The 24475-nt window shown below is 46.6% G+C and overlaps 1 protein-coding gene across 4 annotated transcripts in view; it reads right to left on the bottom strand.

Annotated features, from left to right (window-relative positions):
• The window catches only part of LOC129832130 (neurobeachin-like), a 319438-nt gene that overhangs the window by 131073 nt on the left and 163890 nt on the right, over positions 1-24475 (bottom strand). For all 4 annotated transcript variants that reach the window (XM_055895922.1, XM_055895923.1, XM_055895924.1 and 1 more), the window contains one exon: positions 9538-9662. In XM_055895922.1, coding sequence (XP_055751897.1) covers positions 9538-9662 — 125 coding nt within the window. The remainder of the gene's footprint in view (positions 1-9537; positions 9663-24475) is intronic.

Raw genomic sequence — 24475 nt, 5'->3', positions numbered from 1 at the left:
TGAAGTGTACCTATGATGAAAATTACAGGCCTCTCATCTTTTTAAGTGGGAGAACTTGCACAATTGGTGGCTGACTAAATACTTTTTTGCCCCACTGTATATATATAGAGAGAGAGGGAGAAAGAGAGTAGAGAGAAAGAGAAAAGAGAGCGGGGGGGTGAGAGAGGAAGGGAGGGGAAGAGAGAGCGAAAAAGAGGGAGAGAGGCAGGGAGGAGAGAGAGAGGGAGAGAGAGAGAGCGAGAGAGAGAAGGGAGGGAGAGAGAGAGAAGGGAGGGAGATAAAGAGAGGAGGAAGAGAGAGCAGAGCTAATGTCACCTGTCACTCATTCCCTATCGCCATGCCAACCGGACAGAATGACACATTTTCAACGTTTCCCTCCCAGTCTGAGGGTGACGATAAAAAGTAGATATTGGCTTTCAGCTTTGGTCAAATAAAGTTAACCATCTCAGAGAAGGGAACTATTTTAGTGTTCAGTAGTTTTACTGTTCAATGTGGAATTGATAATAGTTGAAATGCTTTTAAAAAGAAGCACAGGCTCCTGAATCAAACTGTGATATAACAGTCCATGTTTTATATATTGGGAGAACTCTGGAGTATTCTGTGGCATGAACCTTTCATTTTTATAGCCTCAGTCAGACTCAGGGAGCATATGTTTTTCTTGGTCTCCTAACGTCTCATACGCCCCAACCTCTCGCTCCTTAAGGAGAAACTCAATCACATGATGTTTCACTTAACAGCCTACTCTACTACAGTACATTTCCCAACAGAGGAATAAGGCTGATGGCAAATATACTTTGGAATAATTCAATATATACACCCATAAATAAAATATGAAACCTTCTTAGAATTACTGTGGAGTTGTTTTGGAAGAACACATATTCTACGTAAATTACACGAACTGGATAAACAAAATGGGCAACACTGCTATGCAGGACATGTATATTTACTGCAAAATAAAAAGTCTGAAAATCTGTCATTTATGTTTTGGTATCGCATTAAAAAAGCTTTATGTTGTGTGTTCGTCTGGCACAACAGCGACCTGACCAGAACCATTTTGGAGAGAACTTTTCCTCCTATGCCTCCACGCTACCAACACAGATCCCGCCCAGAACAGTGGAATCGGAGACAGATGCAAAGTTTTAGCGTTTGTTTTGGACGGTAATGGCAATGCAGAATGTGCTTTTTCCTCCTCTCTTGCCTCTTCCCTCTCTCTGGACTCTGTTCCCAGATGAGGGTGTCCCTCTACCCTTAACTAACCCAGCCTTAACCCATGCCTACCTGTCTCTGTAATGTCTCTATGCTTTATGACATGATAATCCTACAGAGTGATAACAGGGCAGAGCGCCACTCTGTTTCCTTGCACTGCTTCATAAACTGCGTTTCATATAGTAGCATTTCCTAATCACATAGTAGTGTTTCCTTAACTGTAGTCCCCTCTTCTCTTCAGTTTTCCAGCCTACATCAGTCCCAGATCTCCCCCCATGCCCCACCCCACCCCACCACTCTCTCTCCACGGAATTCACATTCCACACGATACAAGCTGTCCAGCATCACTGAATTGTGGGCTGGTCTGAACGCTGGGAGACACTGCTCAGTCGCAAACAGGAAAATATAAGAGACAGAGGGTACTGAGAGAAAGTAGAAACAGAGAGTAGAAAGAGAGTAGAAACACAGACTATAGATAGAGAGTAGAAACAGAGCATAGAGAGAGTAGAAACAGGGAGTAGAAACAGAGAGTAGAAACAGGGAGTAGAGACAGAGAGTAAATACACAGAGCATAGAGACACAGAGAGAGTAGAAACAGAGAGTAGAAACAGAGCATAGAGAGAGTAGAAACAGAGAGTAGACAGAGAGAGTAGAAACAGAGAGTAAATACACAGAGCGTAGAGACACAGAGAGAGTGGAAACAAAGAGTAGAGACAGAGAGTAGAGAGTGTAGAAACAGAGAGTAGAGATAGAGTAGAGACAGAGAGTATAGACAGAGTAGAGAGAATAGAGAGAGAGATATAGTAGAAACAGAGAGTAGAGACAGAGAGTATAGACAGAGTAGAGAGAATAGAGAGAGAGATATAGTAGAAACAGAGAGTAGAGACAGAGAGTATAGACAGAGTAGAGAGAATAGAGAGAGAGAGTAGAAACAGAGAGTAGAGACAGAGGAGAAACAAATAGTAAAGAGAGTGTAGAGACAGAGTAGAGAGTAGAGACAGAGTAGAGACAGCAGAGAGAGAGCATAGAGAGGGAGAGCAGAAACAGAGAGTAGAGACAGAGAGTACTGGGAGAGAGTAGACACAGAGTAGAGAGAGTAGAAACAGAGAGTAGAGACAGAGAGTAGTGACAGAGTAGAGACACAGAGAGAGCAGAAACAGAGAATAAAGACAGAGTAGAAACAGAGAGTATAGAGAGAGTAGAAACAGAGAGGAGAGAGATCAGAAACAGAGGAGATACAGAGAGGAGATACAGAGAGTAGAAACAGAGTAGAGGGAGAGTATAAACAGAGTAGAGACAGATAGTAGAGACTGAAAGTAGAAACAGAAAGTAGAAACAGAGTAGACAGATAGTATAGACTGAAAGTAGACACAGAAAGTAGAAACAGAGTAGAAACAGAGAATAGAAACAGAGAAAGAGAGTAGAGACAGAGATACAGGGAGTAGAGAGAGTAGAAACAGAGAGTAGAGACAGAACAGAGTAGAAACAGAGAGTAGAGACAGAGAGTAAAGAAAGAGTAGAAACAGAGAGTAGATTCACAGATTAGAGACAGAGCGAAAGGAAGAGAGTAGAGAGAGTAGAAACAGAGTAGAGAGAGAGTAAAAACAGAATAGAGTAAGAGAGTAAAAACAGAATAGAGTAAGAGAGTAAAAACAGAGAGTAGAGAGAGTAAAAACAGAGAGTAGAGAGAGTAAAAACAGAATAGAGTAAGAGAGTAAAAACAGAGAGTAGAGAGAGTAAAAACAGAGAGTAGAGAGAGTAAAAACAGAATAGAGTAAGAGAGTAAAAACAGAGAGTAGAGAGAGTAAAAACAGAGAGTAGCGAGAGTAGACACAGAATAGAGTAAGAGAGTAAAAACAGAGAGTAGAGAGAGTAGACACAGAATAGAGTAAGAGAGTAAAAACAGAGAGTAGAGAGAGTAGACACAGAATAGAGTAAGAGAGTAAAAACAGAGAGTAGAGAGTAAAAACAGAGTAGAGAGAGTAAAAACAGAATAGAGTAAGAGAGTAAAAACAGAATAGAGTAAGAGAGTAAAAACAGAATAGGGTAAGAGAGTAAAAACAGAATAGAGTAAGAGAGTAAAAACAGAGAGTAGAGAGAGTAAAAACAGAGAGTAGAGAGAGTAAAAACAGAGAGTAGAGAGAGTAAAAACAGAGAGTAGAGAGAGTAAAAACAGAGAGTAGAGAGAGTAAAACAGAGAGTAGAGAGAGTAAAAACAGAGAGTAGAGAGAGTAGACACAGAATAGAGTAAGAGAGTAAAAACAGAGAGTAGAGAGAGTAGACACAGCGAGTAGAGAGAGTAAAAACAGAGAGTAGAGAGAGTAAAAACAGAGAGTAGAGAGAGTAAAAACAGAGAGTAGAGAGAGTAAAAACAGAGTAGACAGAGTAGAGAGAGAGAGAGTAAAGAGAGAATAGAAGCAGAGTAAAGACAGTAGAAACCAAGAGTAGAAACAGAGAGTAGATACACAGATTAGAGACAGAGAGAAAGGAAGAGAGTAGAGAGAGAGTAGAAACAGAGTAGTCAGAGAGTAAAAACAGAGAGTAGAGAGAGAGAGTAAAGAGAGAATAGAAACAGAGTAAAGACAGTAGAAACCAAGAGTAGAAACAGAGTAGATACACAGATTAGAGACAGAGAGAAAGGAAGAGAGTAGAGAGAGAGTAGAAACAGAGTAGAGTCAGAGAGTAAAAACAGAGAGTAGAGAGAGTAAAAACGGAGAGTAGAGAGAGTAAAAACAGAATAGAGTAAGAGAGTAAAAACAGAGAGTAGAGAGAGTAAAAACAGAATAGAGCAGAGAGAGTAAAAACAGAGTAGAAACAGCAAGTAGAGAGAGTAGAAACAGAGTAGAGAGAGAGTAGAAACAGAGTAGAAACAGCAAGTAGAGAGAGTAGAAACAGAGTAGAGAGAGAGTAGAAACAGAGTAGAGAGAGAATAAAGATAGAGAGAAGAGTCAGAGAGTAGAAACAGAGTAGAGACAAATAATAGAGACTGAAAGTAGAAACAGTAGAGACAAAGAGTAGAGACAGTAACACGCTAACAGGGCAGGAGTATCTCATTACCACACCCCTATACATGGGGACCAGCCCTGGCCTAGATGCTCTGTAGCTAGATGGTGTTGCTAGATGCGCTGTAGCTAGATGCTCTGTAGCTAGATGTTCTGTAGCTAGATGCCCTGTAGCTAGAGGCCCTGTAGCTAGAGGCTCTATAGCTAGATGATCTGAAACTAGATGCCCTGTAGCTAGATGCCCTGTAGCTAGATGCTCTGTAGCTAGAGGCTCTATAGTTGGATGATCTGTAGCTAGATGCTATGTAGCTAGATGCCCTGTAGCTAGAGGCTCTATAGTTGGATAATCTGTAGCTAGATGCTCTGTAGCTAGATGCTCTGTAGCTAGATGCCCTGTAGCTAGAATCCCTGTAGCTAGATGCTCTATAGCTAGATGCCATGTAGCTAGATGCCATGTAGCTAGATGCCATGTAGCGAGATGCTATTTAGGGTCTGTAGCTAGATGATCTGGAGCTAGATGATCTGTAGCTAGATGCTCTGTAGCTAGATGCCCTGTAGCTCACCCTGTAGCTAGATGCTCTGTAGCTAGATGCTCTGTAGCTAGATGCTCTGTAGCTAGATGCCCTGTAGCTATACCTTTATTCATCCCTTTAGTTACAGTATTATTGAGGTTTCAGACATGCTCCACAGTGTTATACCTCAGAGAGCTCATTGAAAGTCAGTCAGACAACATGCAGCTCATCTCCTTCAGAGTGGATCTTCATTAGTCATGATAATAAACCAGGGAATGGCAGACTAGAGAGGATACTTATAGTATAATGTATAGAATGATAGCTAGTGATGATGTGTGATCTACTGCTGTAATAAGCTATACATGTCGTCCCGGGGTGCAGTAGAGTGTGTGTGTTCGTGTTTGTGTGTGTGTGTACGCGTGTGTGTGAATGGGTGTGTGCATGTGTGTGTGAACTCTGCTGTAACGAGCTATAAAGATCAGTGTGTGTGAGTAGCAGAGGGTCAGAGAGAGCCTGGATGTGTCCTAAATTGCACCCTGCTTATATAGTGCACTACTTTTGACCAGAATCTATGGGGCTCTGTTCAAAAGTAGTGGGAATAAGGTACCATTAGGGACACAACCAGCCTGTCCACCTGAGCAGGGCAGCAAGGACACCTGGAGGTAGAACAGCCTGTTAAACACTGGATCAATATGAAACTGACTTCCATTTCATGGTTCCCCAGCTCCAATCAGCTAACTATATCCTCTGCTGCAGCTGCTGCTACAGAACAGAGAAGGTATAGTCATACAGACAGACAGAGGGCAGAGACACAAAGCTAACCCTCCTTAGTCCTCCTCACCCTGTCAATGTTGCTAATAGATGTACACACACATAGACATTTCAATCCACACATTCAAGAAGCTCCCAAAGAATAAACTGGGGGAAAAATAATTTACTGAACACAAGTACTGAGATTGTCAGTCACTAGTGTGTTACTATCTGTCTACAGACAGCTTTCAAACATTTTCTCTCAAACATTAAACACATTTCTCCTCTGACATGATGTTTCCCCAGTGAGTGAAACTGGTCAGACTGACATTTAGGACCAGGCAAGTAGTCTCTCTCTCTAGTTATTGGAGTATGATCATCATGGCTGCTGTTCACTAAATACAAGGCTGTTAGATCCAGCCTCAAACGCAGTCTCTCTCTCTCTGTCTCTCATAATGAATGTTGTAAATGCTTTTTTTTCTGTTTGTAAAGTGTTGTTCTCCTTGTCCTCTAGTAGGTGTCTGGACGGTTGAGAAAGAAATAAGAAGCAGACAGTGTCATTATTGTGTGTGTGCCATTAACATGGGCCACCTGCAGCCCAGAGAGAAACCATCTGGTGTGTGCGTGTTATCCGCAGGACTGGCGTGTGTGTGTGTTCTGGCAGTGACACAGAGCTGAGAGGCCAGATGACATGCTGAACCAACAGTCGGCTCCCCCGGCACAGCTATCTGTATCCCAAATGGTACCCTATTGCCTACATAGTGCACTATGACGAGTATTAGGGCCCAGAGAACTAGGGCTCAGAGTTTCTCCTGGAGGTCAAACTCCTGGTCCTCCTCATACCAGACCTGGATCATCAGGCATGGGTTAGAGAACTGGCCTAGTGACTGCTCACCTCCGTTCATACCTCCCGATGAGTGCAGACAACTTGGAACAACAGGATTTAATAGCATCACAGAAATGAATGACGTTTTCTTTTATTGCATGTTTTCTTTGATGTGAGAGCATTTTATAGTTTCTAAATCACAACATTTTGTTCCCCTTGTTCCTTTACTCCATCTGTTCTGCTAGGCGGCATCCAAAATGGCACCCTATTCCCTGCAGTATATAGTGCACCACTCTTGACCAGGGTCCACAGGGCTCTGGTCAAAGGTAGTGGACTATATAGGAAACAGGATGTCATTTGGGACGCAGCCCTAGTCAGCTCAATGAGGGAAAGTTAGTGACTAAGAGCACAACAGTTAAATGAAAAGTCTACAAAAAATACAATGTTTCATTGAACGGACGTGTCATGTTCAATTGACAGAGGCAGTAAATATGTTACCTATAAAAATGACAATAAACTTCTCTCAGCTCAGCAACAGGCCCTGCCCGTAGTACACGGTTCAACCCTGGACCCTGAGGACACTGAGACCCTCTATAGCTCCTCACTTTATAAGGCTGGCCTTGGCAGTGAGAAGAACCCAGTGGTTGTCTGGGATCATACAACATTATGAATAACAGGATTGTACTGTGTGGAGAGAGACAGCAGCTACTGTCATCTATGCCCCTGACCCTGTCATGTATTGACCAAACCCTAAACACTGAGCAAAAATGGTCCCATTCCATCAGGAGACTAGCTACTTCTACAGACTTTGTAGAATAGAGAAAATGGTTAGAAGCAGATATCAAGTATAGTTGTGTTGGGATGTGCTAAACTTTGAACATTGAGATATTAAATGAATGATGGGAAATGAAAGAGACTGGGTTATGTTAGAAGTGAATGGTTCTCAGAAGAAAGAAGAAGGCTTGGGAATGTGTATTAGATGGAAGAGAGGTTGAGGTCAGGAGGTGAGGACAGATTCTCTTAAGAGAGTAATAAATGTTTGGAATCCTGTTACCCTCTTTATTAGCTTCCTGTAGAGCCATAAAATGTAAGGATTGGAGAGAAAGGGGAGTGTCTTAAGTAGGATGCATATAAACAGTGAAATCTTTAGCTGTCTGATTTCAGCTGTACAGAACCTTTAGGGAATGATAAAACTTGGTTAAACAACTTCTTGTCAATAGGGGGGCGCTGTTTTCACCTTGGAAACAATCGTGCCCAAATTAAACGACCTCGTACTCTGTTCTAGATCATACAATATGCATATTATTACTATTGGATAGAAAACACTCTCAAGTTTCTAAAACTGTTTGAATTATATCTGTGAGTAAAACAGAACTCATTTAGCAGCAAACTTCCATACAGGAAGTGAAAACTCTGAAAACGAGGCTCTGTTTCAGGGCCTGCCTATTCAACTGGCTTTTATTTATCGATATGTATGCACTTCATGCGCCTTCCACTAGATGTCAACAGGCAGTGGAAGGTTGAATGGGGTGTCTAGCTTGATCTGAGGCCGAATAAGAGCTTTTGGAGTGACAGGTCTGCCCTTTTGTCAGTTTTCCACGGCGCGCGAAGGAGCTCCACATTGTCTTCTGAAAAGCGTTCGGTATACACGCCGAATATCTCCGGCTCTGATTTTATTTGATACATATGAGAAAATCATCATAAAGTAGGATTTTTCAACCGAGTTTGATCAGTTTATTCAACGTTTATTGGGACTTTTGGAATTTTCCGTTCTTTGCGCCAAGAGATGATGGGATTGTTCGCACCACAATGCTAGCCAAGGTTGCTAATTCGACAGAAGAAATGGACATTCTAAAACCAAACAACGATTCTGGAAATAGGACTCCTTGCACAACATTCTGATGGAAGCTCGGCAAAAGTAAGACAACATTTATGATGTTATTTCGTATTTCTGTGTAATATGTTGACTCCTATTCTCCGCCGTGTTGGTGAGCGCTGTCTCACAATAACGCATGCTGTATGTTGTGGTAAAGTTATTTAAAAAAATCTAACACAGCGGTTGCATTAAGAACCAGTGTATCTTTCATTTGCCATACAACAAGTATTTTTATGTAAAGTTTATGATGAGTTCTTTGGTCAGTTTAGGTGAGTGTCCAAAATATCTCCGGACATTCTGGTGAATCGTTGCTACGTATTCACAATGTATAACCACGATTTGCAGCTCTAAATATGCACATTTTCGAACAAAACATAAATGTATTGTATAACATGATGTTATAAGACTGTCATCTGATGAAGTTGTTCAAGGTTAGTGATTCGTTTTATCTCTATTTTGTCGGTTTTGTGCAAGCTATTTTGGTGGGGAGTAAATTGCGTTGTGTGTTTGGCTAGTGAGCTAATAGAAATATATATTGGGTTTTGGCTGTAAAACACTTAAAACATTTGAAATATTGGCTGGATTCACAAGATGTTTATCTTTCATTTGCTGTACACCATGTATTTTTGATAAATGTTTTATGATGAGTATTTATGTATTTCACGTTGCTCTCTGTAATTATTCTGGCTGCTTTGGTGCTATTTGTGATGGTGGCTGCAATGTAAAACCAGGATTTGTAGCTATAAATATGCACATTTTCAAACAAAACATAAATGTATTGTATAACATGATGTTATAAGACTGTCATCTGATGAAGTTGTTCAAGGTTAGTGATTCATTTTATCTCTATTTGTGGGTTTTGTGAAGGCAACCAATGCGGTGGAAACATGGTGAAAATATGCCGTTGTGTGTTTGGCTATTGTGGTTAGCTAATATAAATACATATTGTGGTTTCGCTGTAAAACATTAAACAAATTGGAAATGATGGCTGGATTCACAAGATGTTTATCTTTCATTTGCTGTATTGGACTTGTGATTTCATGAAATGATATTATATGATATCCCTGTCCCGTTAGGCTAGGCTATGCTAGGCAGCTTTTTTGATGAGGAGGATCCCGGATCCGGAAGAGAGAAGCGGTAGAGGTTTTATGCTTCTATAGTGTCCGTGATTTATTTACTCTGAAAAATAAGAACCTAACAGTTGACAAGAAAAACTGTTGAAATAAGGTTGCTTATTACAGTGTCCCGATAGTGGGTTAGTGTCGCCAAATACGCTCCTGTGTTATCCTCTGGGTCTACAGTATTCTGTTTATCTTTTCAATCACACATACTGTAAATAAATCAGCCAGGAGCATGCTGACTAACCATAGTCGTCTAACGTCTTGCAGGGAATGTCCAGGTGGGTGGAGCCAAAGGGGTTCCGTACGAATCTCCGCCTCCTCCGTAGGTCGTCCTCCCAGTAGTCCAGACGCCAGAAGTCATTCAGCTGACTGAGAGACAGACAGAGACAGACAGGTTAGACTGAGAGACAGACAGGTTAGACAGAGACAGACAGAAACAGACAGGTTAGACTGAGAGACAGACAGGTTAGACTGAGAGACAGACAGAAACAGACAGGTTAGACAGAGAGACAGACAGAGAGGTTAGACTGAGAGACAGACAGGTTAGACAGAGAGACAGAAGGAGACATACAGGTTAGACAGAGACAGAAGGAGACATACAGGTTAGACAGAGACAGACAGATACAGACAGGTTAGACAGAGACAGAAGGAGACATACAGGTTAGACTGAGAGACAGACAGGTTAGACTGAGAGACAGACAGAAACAGACAGGTTAGACAGAGACAGAAGGAGACATACAGGTTAGACTGAGGGACAGACAGGTTAGACAGAGACAGACAGATACAGACAGGTTAGACTGAGAGACAGACAGAAACAGACAGGTTCGACAGAGAGACAGCCAGAGACAGACAGGTTAGACTGAGAGACAGACAGGTTAGACAGAGAGACAGACAGAGGCAGCCAGAGAGACAGACAGGTTAGACTGAGAGACAGAAGGAGACAGACAGGTTAGACTGAGGGACAGACAGGTTAGACTGAGAGACAGACAGAAACAGACAGGTTAGACTGAGAGACAGACAGAGACAGACAGGTTAGACAGAGACAGAGACAGACAGGTTAGACAGAGACAGAGACAGACAGGTTAGACTGAGAGACAGACAGAGACAGACAGGTTAGACTGAAAGACAGACAGGTTAGACTGAGAGACAGACGTTAGACAGACAGAGATTGACAGGTTAGACAGACAGAGATAGACAAGTTAGACAGGTTAGACAGATAGAGACAGAGGCGGACAGGTTAGACTGAGAGACAGACAGAGATGGACAGGTTAGACTGAGAGACAGACATACAGGTTAGACTGAGAGACAAACAGAGATAGACAGGCTAGACTGAGACGGACAGGTTAGACTGAGAGACAGACAGAGATGGACAGGTTAGACTGAGAGACAGACAGAGACGGACAGGTTAGACTGAAAGACAAACAGAGATGGACAGGTTAGACTGAGACAGACAGGTTAGACAGAGACAGACAGGTTAGACTGAGAGACCGACAGAGATTGACAGGTTAGACTGAGAGACAGACGGCGATGGACAGGTTAGATTGAGACAGACAGACAGGTTAGACTGAGAGACAAACAGGTTAGACTGAGAGACAAACAGGTTAGACTGAGAGACAAACAGGTTAGACTGAGAGACAAACAGAGACGGACAGGTTAGACAGAGACAGACAGAGGTGAACAGGTTAGACTGAAAGACAGACAGGTTAGACTGAGAGACAGACAGAGGTGAACAGGTTAGACTGAGACAGACAGACAGGTTAGACAGAGACAGATAGAGATAGACAGATTAGACAGAGATAAACAGGTTAGACTGAGAACAGGTTAGAATATACACACACAGACGACACGAACACGCACGCACACACGCACACTGGGGGCTACATAGAGTACACACACAGCAGCACGGGAGCCGCCGCAGCAGCAGAAGCCACTACACTATAAATCACTAACACTCCCATTAACAAATACAGCATCAAATTACAAGTCTAAATGGCCCAGCTTGCCTCCTTTTTAACTATGTTTTTTAACAAGACTTGTAAATCAGAGAGGTAGGACCCTCAACCTAGGCAGGGAGGGAGTAAGGGCGGGATGGAGGGAGGCAGAGAGAGAGGCAGAGAGAGAGGCAGAGAGAGAGGCAGAGAGAGAGGCAGAGAGAGAGGCAGAGAGAGAGAGAGAGAGAGAGAGAGAGAGAGAGAGAGAGAGAGAGAGAGAGAGAGAGAGAGAGAGAGAGAGAGAGAGAGAGAGAGGAGAGAGAGGAGAGAGAAGGAAAGGGGAGGCAGGGAGATAGGAGGGAGGGAGAAGGAAAGGGGAGGCAGGGAGATAGGAGGGAGGGAGGCAGCCAGGGAGAGGAGGGGGGCAGTGAGCCATGGTGGGAGGGAGGCAGCAACGTGGGGTTTAATGATGGGGAGGGTCTGAGAACTATAAAACAGCCCCCCTTCCCTCTCTCACTCCTTCCCTCCCTGTGTGGGTATGTGGAACCATGATTCAAATAATGTGTTGAAATATTCATTGAAATAATTCTCAGAGCCCTGGGGCAACCCAAAAGAAAACTGCATTTTCATTCATTCATTATTAATAAGAGTGAATTAGAGCCTTAAAAACAGGAGAGAAAGAAGGGAACAGCTCCAGCATGTGGTAACCATCTTTGTAAATGATTTTTGCAACATTCGCAGGGAGGACCAGGGAAGGAGGATCGTTTTATTGCTTGCAGCTAATGCAAACCATTAAGCAGTGGACCCAGCATCAGGTTACTAAGTGCAGCTCTGGCTGGACACATTTCAAAGGCTTTGTGTTTCCTTCAAGGGGAACTAAAAGTAGAAAAACACTGCAAGTAATTTACATACTCCAAACGGAGCTGTGGAGAGAAATATGGAGCGAGGGAGAGAGTGATGATTAAAATGATAGTAGAGCAGATGACAGGTTGGTCTGAGAAGATTCTCAGTCACATCAATGGACCATGTGCTTTATCTTCATCCTCTCCATCTAGACCAGAGTGAGGAACAACACAGTCCTCCTGCTCCTCCGACGGTGTCCCACATGGCACCATATTCCTAATATTGAGTTTCACCCCCCCTTTGCCCTCAGAACAACCTCAATTCATTGGTCCATGGACCCTAAAAGGTGTCGAAAGCATTCCACAGGGATTCTGGCCCATGTTGACTCGCTTCCCACAGTTGTGTCAAGTTGGCTGGATGTCCGTTGCTGAACCATTCTTGATACACGGGAGAAACTGTTGAGCGTGAAAACACTGCCGCATTGCACTCAAACCGGTGCATCTGGCGCCTACTACCATACCCCGTTCATACTGGCGCCTACTACCATACCCCGTTCATACTGGCGCCTACTACCATACCCCGTTCATACTGTCGCCTACTACCATACCCCGTTCATACTGGCGCCTACTACCATACCCCGTTCATACTGGCGCCTACCACCATACCCCGTTCATACTGGCGCCTACCACCATACCCCGTTCATACTGGCGCCTACTACCATACCCCGTTCATACTGTCGCCTACTACCATACCCCGTTCATACTGGCGCCTACTACCATACCCCGTTCATACTGGCGCCTACTACCATACCCCGTTCATACTGGCGCCTACCACCATACCCCGTTCATACTGGCGCCTACCACCATACCCCGTTCATACTGGCGCCTACCACCATACCCCGTTCATACTGGCGCCTACCACCATACCCCGTTCATACTGGCGCCTACCACCATACCCCGTTCATACTGGCGCCTACCACCATACCCCGTTCATACTGGCGCCTACCACCATACCCCGTTCATACTGGCGCCTACCACCATACCCCGTTCATACTGGCGCCTACCACCATACCCCGTTCATACTGGCGCCTACCACCATACCCCGTTCATACTGGCGCCTACCACCATACCCCGTTCATACTGGCGCCTACCACCATACCCCGTTCATACTGGCGCCTACCACCATGCCCCGTTCATACTGGCGCCTACTACCATACCCCGTTCATACTGGCGCCTACTACCATACCCCGTTCATACTGGCGCCTACTACCATACCCCGTTCAAGGCAATTCAATCTTTTGTTTTGCCCATTCACCCTCTGAATGGCACACATACACAATCCATGTCTCCATTGTCTCATAGTTTAAAAATCTTTCTTTAACCTGTCTCCTCCCCTTCAATCCACTGATTGAAGTGGATTTAACAAGTGACATCAATAAGGGATCATAGCTTTCACCTGGATTCGCCTGGTCAGTCTATATCATCGAAAGAACAGACGTTCCTAATGTTTTGTACACTCAGTGTATAGTGAACTACTTTTGGCCAGGGCGTACCAGTACACGACCATATTAAAATGATGCCTCCACCTCCACCTTGTAAATGATCCAGTCAGTGTGTATTACCACCACGAACAACAACAACAACCCAGACAGCCTCCCAGTTGTCATCCACCTCCAGCTTTGGCAGTTTGGCTAGCAGCCAGGGCTTCCATTGTATACCTTCCCCCACACCCCCAACCTCTCTCTCTGCCATAATATTGAGTCAGCCTAAACAGATTAACGTGTTTCAAGGGGATCACATCACCAAACCGTTCTGTGAATATAATATGAATATAATATGAATGTAATATCTACAACTGTCAGTAAGCTGAAGGCTCAGGAGACTTAGCAGGCCTTTGACAGCCACGAGCATCAATCAACTGTGTGTGTGTGTGTGTGTGTGTGTGTGTGTGTGTGTGTGTGTGTGTGTGTTTACAGTATCTGCACGTCTGGAGCTTGTCCGATGTCTGTCAGTCTCCCAGCAGCCTTGGAGCTGAAGAACAGAGATGTCAGTAGGTGGAGGGACAAAGCTACGTAAATGATATTGTAAACGATAGATTACATAGCCGGAAAAATGTAAATCCACTGTAGGCAGACGAGAGATTACCGTTACAGATTATAATCCCTAATTCCCACTACAAATAGTCTGCCTACCGTGGTGGACGAGGAAGGAGCTGCTTTGAACATTTCCTCTGCAATGTATTAAACATATTAAACACATATGATGCATGAGATTTGATTTGCTGAAGGATAATCATTGTTGTACAGCAACCTAAACTACAAGCCAAAATGTTTTCATTTGTATCTAGCTAATATGAACCAAACGTTAAACAAACCAACCCCAAGATTACATGAATTGATTAACCAAGCAAACATGATGTTTCCCTCCCCCCAACCTCATCCCACAGCATATGCTTTCACTTCGGAGGTGGCTTAGTAGTGAAGGAGAAGCAGAAAGCGAAAGAGGGCGAGGAAGAAAGGGAGAAGGAGAGAGGAGCCAGTGATACTCTAAATCGTGCGGTTGGCACCAGACAGGTTCTGGACCGTCGTGCCAAGCTGCTGTGCTGAAGGAGGCTGGGCCAGGCAGATCAGTGAGGGTGGTCCGGGATGTCTTCCAAATGGCACCCTATATAGCGCACTATGGGCCCTGGTTTAGAGAAGTGCACTACACAGGGAACTCCATTTGGGAATGGCTCCCATAGGGGGCTTCTCAGTCACACACACACACACAGGTCAAAAGTAGTTCCATTTGGTATTCTGAGAGTACTGATGGTATCCGGAGAGTACAGATGGTATCCGGAGAGTACTGATGGTATCCGGAGTATACAGATGGTATTCTGAGTGTACTGATGGTGTTTTCATTGTACTGAATTTGATGGTATTCTGAGTGTACGGATGGTATTCAGAGTGTATTTGGAGTTTGCTGGTGGCATTCAGAGTGTACATGTAACGGCTCTCTTTCGGTGAGTGAGTTGACCAAGGCGCAGCGAGTTGTGAATACATAATGAACTTTATTTAACAAGACGAAACTAAACACACGAAGAACACTTGAATAATTTTACAAAACAACAAAACGAACTAGACAGACCTAAACTATGAACTTACATGAAACGAGGAACACATAAACAGGAACGACCGAGACGAGACAGTACCGTGTGGTGCAACAAACACAGACACAGTGACAATCACCCACAAACAAACAGTGAGAACCTCCTACCTTAATATGACTCTCAATTAGAGGAAAACGCAAAACACCTGCCTCTAATTAAGAGCCATACCAGGCAACCCAAAACCAACATAGAAACGGAAAACATAGACTGCCCACCCAAAACTCACGCCCTGACCATCACACACATACAAAACAGAAAACAGGTCAGGAACGTGACAGAACCCCCCCCCCCCCTCAAGGTGCGAACGCCGGGCGCACCAGCACAAAGTCCAGGGGAGGGTCTGGGTGGGCATCTGACCACGGTGGTGGCTCAGGCTCCGGACGCTGTCCCCACACCACCATAGTCACTCCCCGCTTCTGTATTCCCCTCCCAATGACCACCCTCCAACTAAAACCACCTAAATGAAGGGGCAGCACCGGGATAAGGGCCAGCACCGGGATAAGGGGCGGCAGGTCCTGGCTGAGGGACTCTGGCAGGTCCTGGCTGAGGGACTCTGGCAGGTCCTGGCTGAGGGACTCTGGCAGGTCCTGGCTGAGGGACTCTGGCAGGTCCTGGCTGAGGGACTCTGGCAGGTCCTGGCTGAGGGACTCTGGCAGGTCCGGGCTGAGGGACTCTGGCAGGTCCGGGCTGAGGGACTCTGGCAGGTCCGGGCTGAGGGACTCTGGCAGGTCCGGGCTGAGGGACTCTGGCAGGTCCGGGCTGAGGGACTCTGGCAGGTCCGGGCTGAGGGACTCTGGCAGGTCCGGGCTGAGGGACTCTGGCAGGTCCGGGCTGAGAGACAGCTCCTGACTGTGGGGCAGCTCATGACTGTGGGGCAGCTCATGACTGTAGGGCAGCTCATGACTGTAGGGCAGCTCATGACTGTAGGGCAGCTCATGACTGTAGGGCAGCTCATGACTGTAGGGCAGCTCCTGACTGTAGGGCAGCTCCTGACTGTAGGGCAGCTCCTGACTGGCTGGCGGCTCTGGCAGCTCCTGACTGGCTGGCGGCTCTGGCAGCTCCTGACTGGCTGGCGGCTCTGGCAGCTCCTGACTGGCTGGCGGCTCTGGCAGCTCCTGACTGACGGACGGCTCTAGCGGCTCCTGACTGACGGGCGGCTCTAATGGCTCGGGACAGACGGGCGGCTCTAATGGCTCGTGGCAGACGGATGGCTATGAAGGCGCTGTGCAGACGGATGGCTCAGAAGTCGCTGTGCAGACGGATGGCTCAGAAGGCGTTGGGCAGACAGATGGCTCAGAAGGCGCTGTGCAGACAGATGGCTCAGAAGGCGCTGGGCAGACAGATGGCTCAGAAGGCGCTGGGCAGACAGATGGCTCAGAAGGCGCTGGGCAGACAGATGGCTCAGAAGGCGCTGGGCAGACAGATGGCTCAGAAGGCGCTGGGCAGACAGATGGCTCAGAAGGCGCTGGGCAGACAGATGGCTCAGAAGGCGCTGGGCAGACAGATGGCTCAGAAGGCGCTGGGCAGACAGATGGCTCAGACGGCGCTGGGCAGACAGATGGCTCAGACGGCGCTGGGCAGACAGATGGCTCAGACGGCGCTGGGCAGACAGATGGCTCAGACGGCGCTGGGCAGACAGATGGCTCAGACGGCGCTGGGCAGACAGATGGCTCAGACGGCGCTGGGCAGACAGATGGCTCAGACGGCGCTGGGCAGACAGATGGCTCAGACGGCGCTGGGCAGACAGATGGCTCAGACGGCGCTGGGCAGACAGATGGCTCAGACGGCGCTGGGCAGACAGATGGCTCAGACGGCGCTGGGCAGACAGATGGCTCAGACGGCGCTGGGCAGACAGGCAGTGCAGAAGGCGTTGGGCAGACAGGCAGTGCAGAAGGCGTTGGGCAGACAGGCAGTGCAGAAGGCGTTGGGCAGACGGCCGACTCTGCCCTGCTGAGGCGCACAGTAGGCCTGGTGCGTGGTGCCGGAACTGGAGGTACCGGGATGACGCCACGCACTACAAGGCTAGTGCGGGGAGCAGGAACAGGACACACTGACCTCTCGAAGCGCACTATAGGCCTGGTGCGTGGTACCGGAACTGGAGGTACCGGGCTGAGGGCACGCACCTCAGGGCGAGTGCGGGGAGAAGGAACAGTGCGTACAGGGCTCTGGAGACACACAGATGGCTTAGTGCGTGGTGCCGGAACTGGAGGCACTGGGCTGGAGACACGCACCATAGGGAGAGTGCGTGGAGGAGGAACAGGGCTCTTAAAACGCACTGGAAACCTGGTGCGTGGTGTAGGCACTGGTGGTACTGGGCTGGGGCGAGGAGGTAGCGCCGGAAATACCGGACCGTGCAGGCGTATTTGCTCCCTTGAGCACTGAGCCTGCCCAACCTTACCTGGTTGCATGCTCCCCGTAGCCCGTCCAGTGCGGGGAGGTGGAATAACCCGCACTGGGCTGTGTTGGCGAACCGGGGACACCATGCGTAAGGCTGGTGCCATGTAAGCCGGCCCAAGGAGACGTACTGGTGGCCAGTACAGTATGTAGGGCCGGCCTCATGACATTTGGCTCAATGCCCAATCTAGCCCTACCAGTGCGGGGAGGTGGAATAACCCGCACTGGGCTATGCACCCGTACAGGAGACACCGTGCGCTCTACTGCGTAACACGGCGTCTGCTCGTACTCCTGCTCTCCACGGTTAGCCTGGGAAGTGGGCGCAGGTCTCCTACCTGCCCTCGGCCCACTACCTCTTGGCCCACTACCTCTTGGCCCACTACCTCTTGGCCCACTACCTCTTGGCCCACTACCTCTTAGCCCCCCCCCAAGAAATTTTAGGGTAGTACTTGCGGGCTTCCAGCCTTGCTTCCGTGCTGCCTCCTCATAACGTTGCCTCTCCGCTTTCGATGCCTCCAGCTCCGCCTTGGAACGGCGACACTCCTCTGGCTCTGCCCAGGGTCCTTTACCGTCCAGGATCTCTTCCCATGTCCAATCCTCCTTTTCCCACTGCTGCTGTCGTTGCTGTCCGTTAACCCGCTGCTTGATCTGGGTTTGGTGGGTGATTCTGTAACGGCTCTCTTTCGGTGAGTGAGTTGACCAAGGCGCAGCGGGTTGTGAATACATAATGAACTTTATTTAACAAGACGAAACTAAACACACGAAGAACACTTGAATAATTTTACAAAACAACAAAACGAACTAGACAGACCTAAACTATGAACTTACATGAAACGAGGAACACATAAACAGGAACGACCGAACGAACGAGACGAGACAGTACCGTGTGGTGCAACAAACACAGACACAGTGACAATCACCCACAAACAAACAGTGAGAACCTCCTACCTTAATATGACTCTCAATTAGAGGAAAACGCAAAACACCTGCCTCTAATTAAGAGCCATACCAGGCAACCCAAAACCAACATAGAAACAGAAAACATAGACTGCCCACCCAAAACTCACGCCCTGACCATCACACACATACAAAACAGAAAACAGGTCAGGAACATGACAGTACAGGTTGTATTCGGAGTGTACAGGTTGTATTCTGAGTTTACTTTGAATGCCATGATGGTATTTTGAGTGTACTGGTGGTATTCTGAGTATACTGATGGTATTCAGAGTGTACTGATGGTATTCTGAGTGTACAGATGCTATTCTGAGTGTACAGATGGTATTTTCAGTGTACTGAATTTGATGATATTCTGAGTGTGCTGATGGTATTTTCAGTGTACTGATGGTATTCTGAGTGTACTGATGGCATTTTCAGTGTACTGAATTTGATGGTATTCTGAGTGTACTGATGGTATTCGGAGTGTACGGATGGTATTCAGAGTGTATTTGGAGTTTGCTGGTGGCATTCGGAGTGTACAGGTGGTATTCAGAGTGTATTTGGAGTTTGCTGGTGGCATTCGGAGTGTACAGGTGGTATTCGGAGTGTACAGGTTGTATTCGGAGTGTACAGGTTGTATTCGGAGTGTACAGGTTGTATTCGGAGTGTACAGGTTGTATTCTGAGTTTACTCCGAATGCCATGATGGTATTTTGAGTGTACTAGTGGTATTCTGAGTGTACTGATGGTATTCGGAGTGTACTGATGGTATTCGGAGTGTACATATGGTATTCGGAGTGTACTGATGGTATTCGGAGTGTACTGATGGTATTCAGAGTGTACTGATGGTATTCAGAGTGTACTGATGGTATTCAGAGTGTACTGATGGTATTCAGAGTGTACTGATGGTATTCAGAGTGTACTGATGGTATTCAGAGTGTACTGATGGTCTTCGGAGTGTATTCGGAGTGTGCTGATGGAATTCGGAGGGTGCAGATGGTATTCGGAGTGTACTGATTGTATGTGGAGTGTGCTGATTGTATTCTGAGTGTACTGATGGTGTTCTGAGTGTGTTGAATTTACTCCGAATGCCATGATGGTATTTTGAGTGTACTGGTGGTATTCTGAGTGTACTGATGGTATTCGGGTGTACTGACGCTATTCGGAGTGTACTGATGGTATTCGGAGTGTACTGATGGTGTTCGGAGTGTGTTGAATTTGATAGTATTCTGAGTGTACTGATGGTATTCGGGTGTACTGACGGTATTCGGAGTGTACTGATGGTTTTTGGAGTGTACCGATGGTATTCGGAGTGTACTGATGGTATTGTAAGTGTAGTGTAAGCCTATATTCGGAGCAGAATAAGAGAGAATGAAATAAAACTAGATGTTGCATACTGAGAGGTGTTAAAACGGTGATGTTCTCGTCCATAAATTCACTCAAATCCATCTAATGGGACATGTCTGATATTCTCCAGCATCTGAAGCTATATGTCTACTCTGCTTTGCTGAATCCAATATGAGCACAAAAAGCTTAATTTCATGCATGAGACAGAGAAATGCATGCAGGGAAATAATGTGACCCTAGAACAGCTTCAGACACAGATGTCCTCCAGGCGGGTTACACAATCTGTTTGATACTAAACAAAGATTTAGTAAATGTCTGCCAGCTAAGGTCTTCTATTGATGTTAGGCCAACAGACTTACAGAAACAGACAAATACTACCAAATTATATGAGGGTAATGACTTGCATACAATAATTGGACTATATACTGAACATTTGATCAATACAGACTGTACAGACTGTAAAGTGCAAGGCAGTGACAGCCAGTTAATCTCAATTGGATCTGTGAGGACGACTGACTGGCTCTCCACTTCCCCGTTCTCCCCTCGTAGTGGGGCTTCAGGACAGGCATAAAGAATGACTGAGGCCAAGCCTCCCAGAAACTGGCTAAATGTATTAGCCCTGTCACACATCAATCACACAAATGGATTTCAAACTGCATTTTAAAAGCTCATTTTCCAGACCTGATAACCAAGAGGAAACATGGCGGCCATTATTCACGGATGCTTTTAGAATTTAAGTGCAGTGCAATAAATGTGTAAAAACACTATCTTCTCTCCTTTTTCCTCTGTGTATTTAAATCCCATCTCTCCTGAATGTGTGTGTGTGTGTGTGTGTCTCGGGGCTTTGGAGACAAAGACAGATTTAACACCCTGGCTCCACAGGGAATGTGTTCTGTTGGTAAAAGGCAGTAAAACCTGACAGCCATGACTCAAAATAAAATGGTGAAGTGGGAAATAAAAGGACTGAAAACAATTTCACAACACAAATACAGCCCAATCTAGGACAGTGGGAACTGGTTTGTAGTGATGAACTAGGCTAGTATTGGCACTGGGGACAGTTATAGTATTGTGATATACTGTAGAGAAGTATAGTCATAGTATGGTATGGTATAGCTACAGTATATACCGTGAGCTCCAAAAATATTGGGATAAATTGACTTTTATGTGTATTAAAGTAGTCAAACGTTTAGTATTTGGTCCCATATTCCTAGCACGCAACAATTACATCAAGCTTGTGACTCTTCAGATTAGTTTGTGCCCAATAGAAATTAATGGTAAATAATGTGTCATTTTGGAGTCACTTTAACTGTAAATAAGAATAGAATGTTTCTATACACTTCTACATTAATGTGGATGCTAACATGATTATGGATAGTCCTGAATGAATCGTGAATAATACATTGAACGAGAACGTTACAGACGCACATACAGTTGAAGTCGGAGGTTTACATACACTTAGGTTAGAGAACTATAGTTCTGGCAAGTCGGTTAGGACATCTATTTTGTGCATGACACAAGTAATTTTTCCAACAATTGTTTACAGACAGATTATTCCACTTATAATTAACTGTATCACAATTCCAGTGGGTCAGAAGTTTACATACACTAAGTTGACTGTGCCTTTAAACAGCTTGGAAAATTCCAGAAAATGATGTCATGGCTTTAGAAGCTTCTGATAGGCTAATTGACATCATTTGAGTCAATTGGAGGTGTATCCGTGGATGTATTTCAAGGCCTACCTTCAAACTCAGTGCCTCTTTGCTTGACATCATGGGAAAATCAAAAGAAATCAGCCAAGACCTCAGAAAAAAGATGTGGACATCCACAAGTCTGGTTCATCCTTGGGAGCAATTTCCAAATGCCTGAAGGTATCACGTTCATCTGTACAAACAATAGTATACAAGTATAAACACCATCGGACCACGCAGCCTTCATACCGCTCAGGAAGGAGACGCGTTCTGTCTTCTAGAGATGAACGTACCTTGGTGCGAAAAGTGCAAATCAATCCCAGAATAACAGCAAAGGTCCTTGTGAAGATGCTGGAGGAAATAGGCACAAAAGTATCTATATCCACAGCAAAAATAAGTCCTATATCTTCCTATATCTGTTACGCTCGTTGTTGGAATAAGTGGACCAAGGTGCAGCGTGGTAGGCGTACATCTTTCTTTATTCAATGAACACCGAAAAAACAACAAATACAAACAAAACGTAAGGTTTAGTAGGGCTAAACAGCACAGTAACAAAACAAGATCCCACAAACTACAGGTGGAAAAAACTGCCTACAGTGAGGGGGAAAAGTATTTGATCCCCTGCTGATTTTGTACGTTTGCCCACTGACAAAGAAGAAGAGCGCTAAGAACCTTGGCGTGATCCTGGACAACACCCTGTCGTTCTCAACTAACATCAAGGCGGTGGCCCGTTCCTGTAGCTTCATGCTCTACAACATCCGCAGAGTATGACCCTGCCTCACACAGGAAGCGGCGCAGGTCCTAATCCAGGCACTTGTCATCTCCCGTCTGGATTACTGCAACTCGCTGTTGGCTGGGCTCCCTGCCTGTGCCATTAAACCCCTACAACTCATCCAGAACGCCGCAGCCCGTCTGGTGTTCAACCTTCCCAAGTTCTCTCACGTCACCCCGCTCCTCCGCTCTCTCCACTGGCTTCCAGTTGAAGCTCGCATCCGCTACAAGACCATGGTGCTTGCCTACGGAGCTGTGAGGGGAACGGCACCTCAGTACCTCCAGGCTCTGATCAGGCCCTACACCCAAACAAGGGCACTGCGTTCATCCACCTCTGGCCTGCTCGCCTCCCTACCACTGAGGAAGTACAGTTCCCGCTCAGCCCAGTCAAAACTGTTCGCTGCTCTGGCCCCCCAATGGTGGAACAAACTCCCTCACGACGCCAGGACAGCGGAGTCAATCACCACCTTCCGGAGACACCTGAAACCCCACCTCTTTAAGGAATACCTAGGATAGGAGAAAGCAATCGTTCTGACCCCCCCCCTCCCCCCTTAAAAGATCTTGATGCACTATTGTAAAGTGGCTGTTCCACTGGATGTCATAAGGTGAATGCACCAATTTGTAAGTCGCTCTGGATAAGAGCGTCTGCTAAATGACTTAAATGTAAATGTAAATGTAAAGTGATCAGTCTATAATTTTAATTGTAGGTTTATTTGAACAGTGAGAGCCAGAATAACAACGAAAAAATACAGAAAAACTGTAAATTGAAAAAAACTGTAAAAAAAATTATAAATTGATTTGCAGGGGAATAAAATAAGTATTTGACCCCCTCTCAATCAGAAAGATTTCTGGCTCCCAGGTGTCTTTTATACAGGTAACGAGCTGAGAATAGGAGCACACTCTTAAAGGGAGTGTGCTCCGGTGCGGGACGCAGACCCCGCTCTGCTCGTGGCTCCACCAACTTCGGTGGCACCTCTGGTGCGGGGATTGTCGCCGGAAGCTCCGGACCGTGAATCATCGCCGGAGGATTCGAACCGTGGATCGTCGCCGGGGACTCCGGACCGTAGATCTTCGCCGGGGACTCCGGACCGCCGACCGTCGCCGGAGGCTCCGGACCGCCGACCGTCGCTGGGGGCTCCGGACCGCCGGAGGCTTCATGCGTGGAGGCTTTGTGCATGGAGCAGGCACAAGACGTACCAGGCTGGAGACATGCACTTGAGGCCGGGTGCATGGAGCTGGCACAGGATATACTGGACCTTGGAGGCGCACTGGAGGTCTGGAGCGTAGAGCTGGCACAACGCGTCCTGGACAAAGGACCACCTTCGCATGGCAAGTGCGGGGAGTTGGCACAGGACGCACTGGGCTGTGAAGGCGCACTGGAGACACAGTACGTATGGCCGGCGCAGGATATACTGGGCCGTGGAGGTGCACTGGAGGTCTGGAGCGTAGAGCTGGCACAATGCGTCCTGGACAAAGGACCACCTTCGCACGGCAAGTGCTGGGACAGGACGCACTGGGCTGTGAAGGCGCACCGGAGATACAGCGTGTAGAGCCGGCGCAGGATATCCTGGACCGAGGAGGCGCACTGGAGACCAGGCTCGCTGAGCCGGCAACACCCGTCCTGGACAGATGCCAACTTTCGCACGGCAAGTGCAGGGAGCTGGCACAGCACGCACCTCGCTGTGGATGCGCATTGGAGACACAGTGCGTATCACCGCAAAACATGGTGCCTGACCGGTCACACGCTCCCCACGGTGAGTACGGGGAGTTGGCTCTGTTCAAACCCTGGCTCCGTCATCACCCCGTGTGCACCCCCCCCCAAAAAAAACGTGGGGGCTGCCTCTCGGGCTTCCGTCGTGGTCGCGAACCCTGGTATCGTCGTTGTTCCTCACTCGCTGCCTCCTTCTGCTCCCATGGAAGGTGATCCTTTCCAGCTAGGATCTCCTCCCACGTCCAGAATCCCTTACCGTCCAAGATATCCTCCCATGTCCAGGATGTCTGCTCTTCCTGGCCATGCTGCTTGGTCCGTTTGTGGTGGGATCTTCTGTTACGCTCGTTGTTGGAATGAGTGGACCAAGGTGCAGCGTGGTAGGCGTCCATCTTTCTTTATTCAATGAGCACCGAAA

This window comes from Salvelinus fontinalis, chromosome 33 (genome assembly GCF_029448725.1).
Source record: "Salvelinus fontinalis isolate EN_2023a chromosome 33, ASM2944872v1, whole genome shotgun sequence".
Lineage (NCBI taxonomy): Eukaryota > Metazoa > Chordata > Actinopteri > Salmoniformes > Salmonidae > Salvelinus > Salvelinus fontinalis.
The sequence above is the reverse complement of the archived record's forward strand: the minus strand, read 5'-3'. Positions and strand labels throughout refer to the sequence as shown.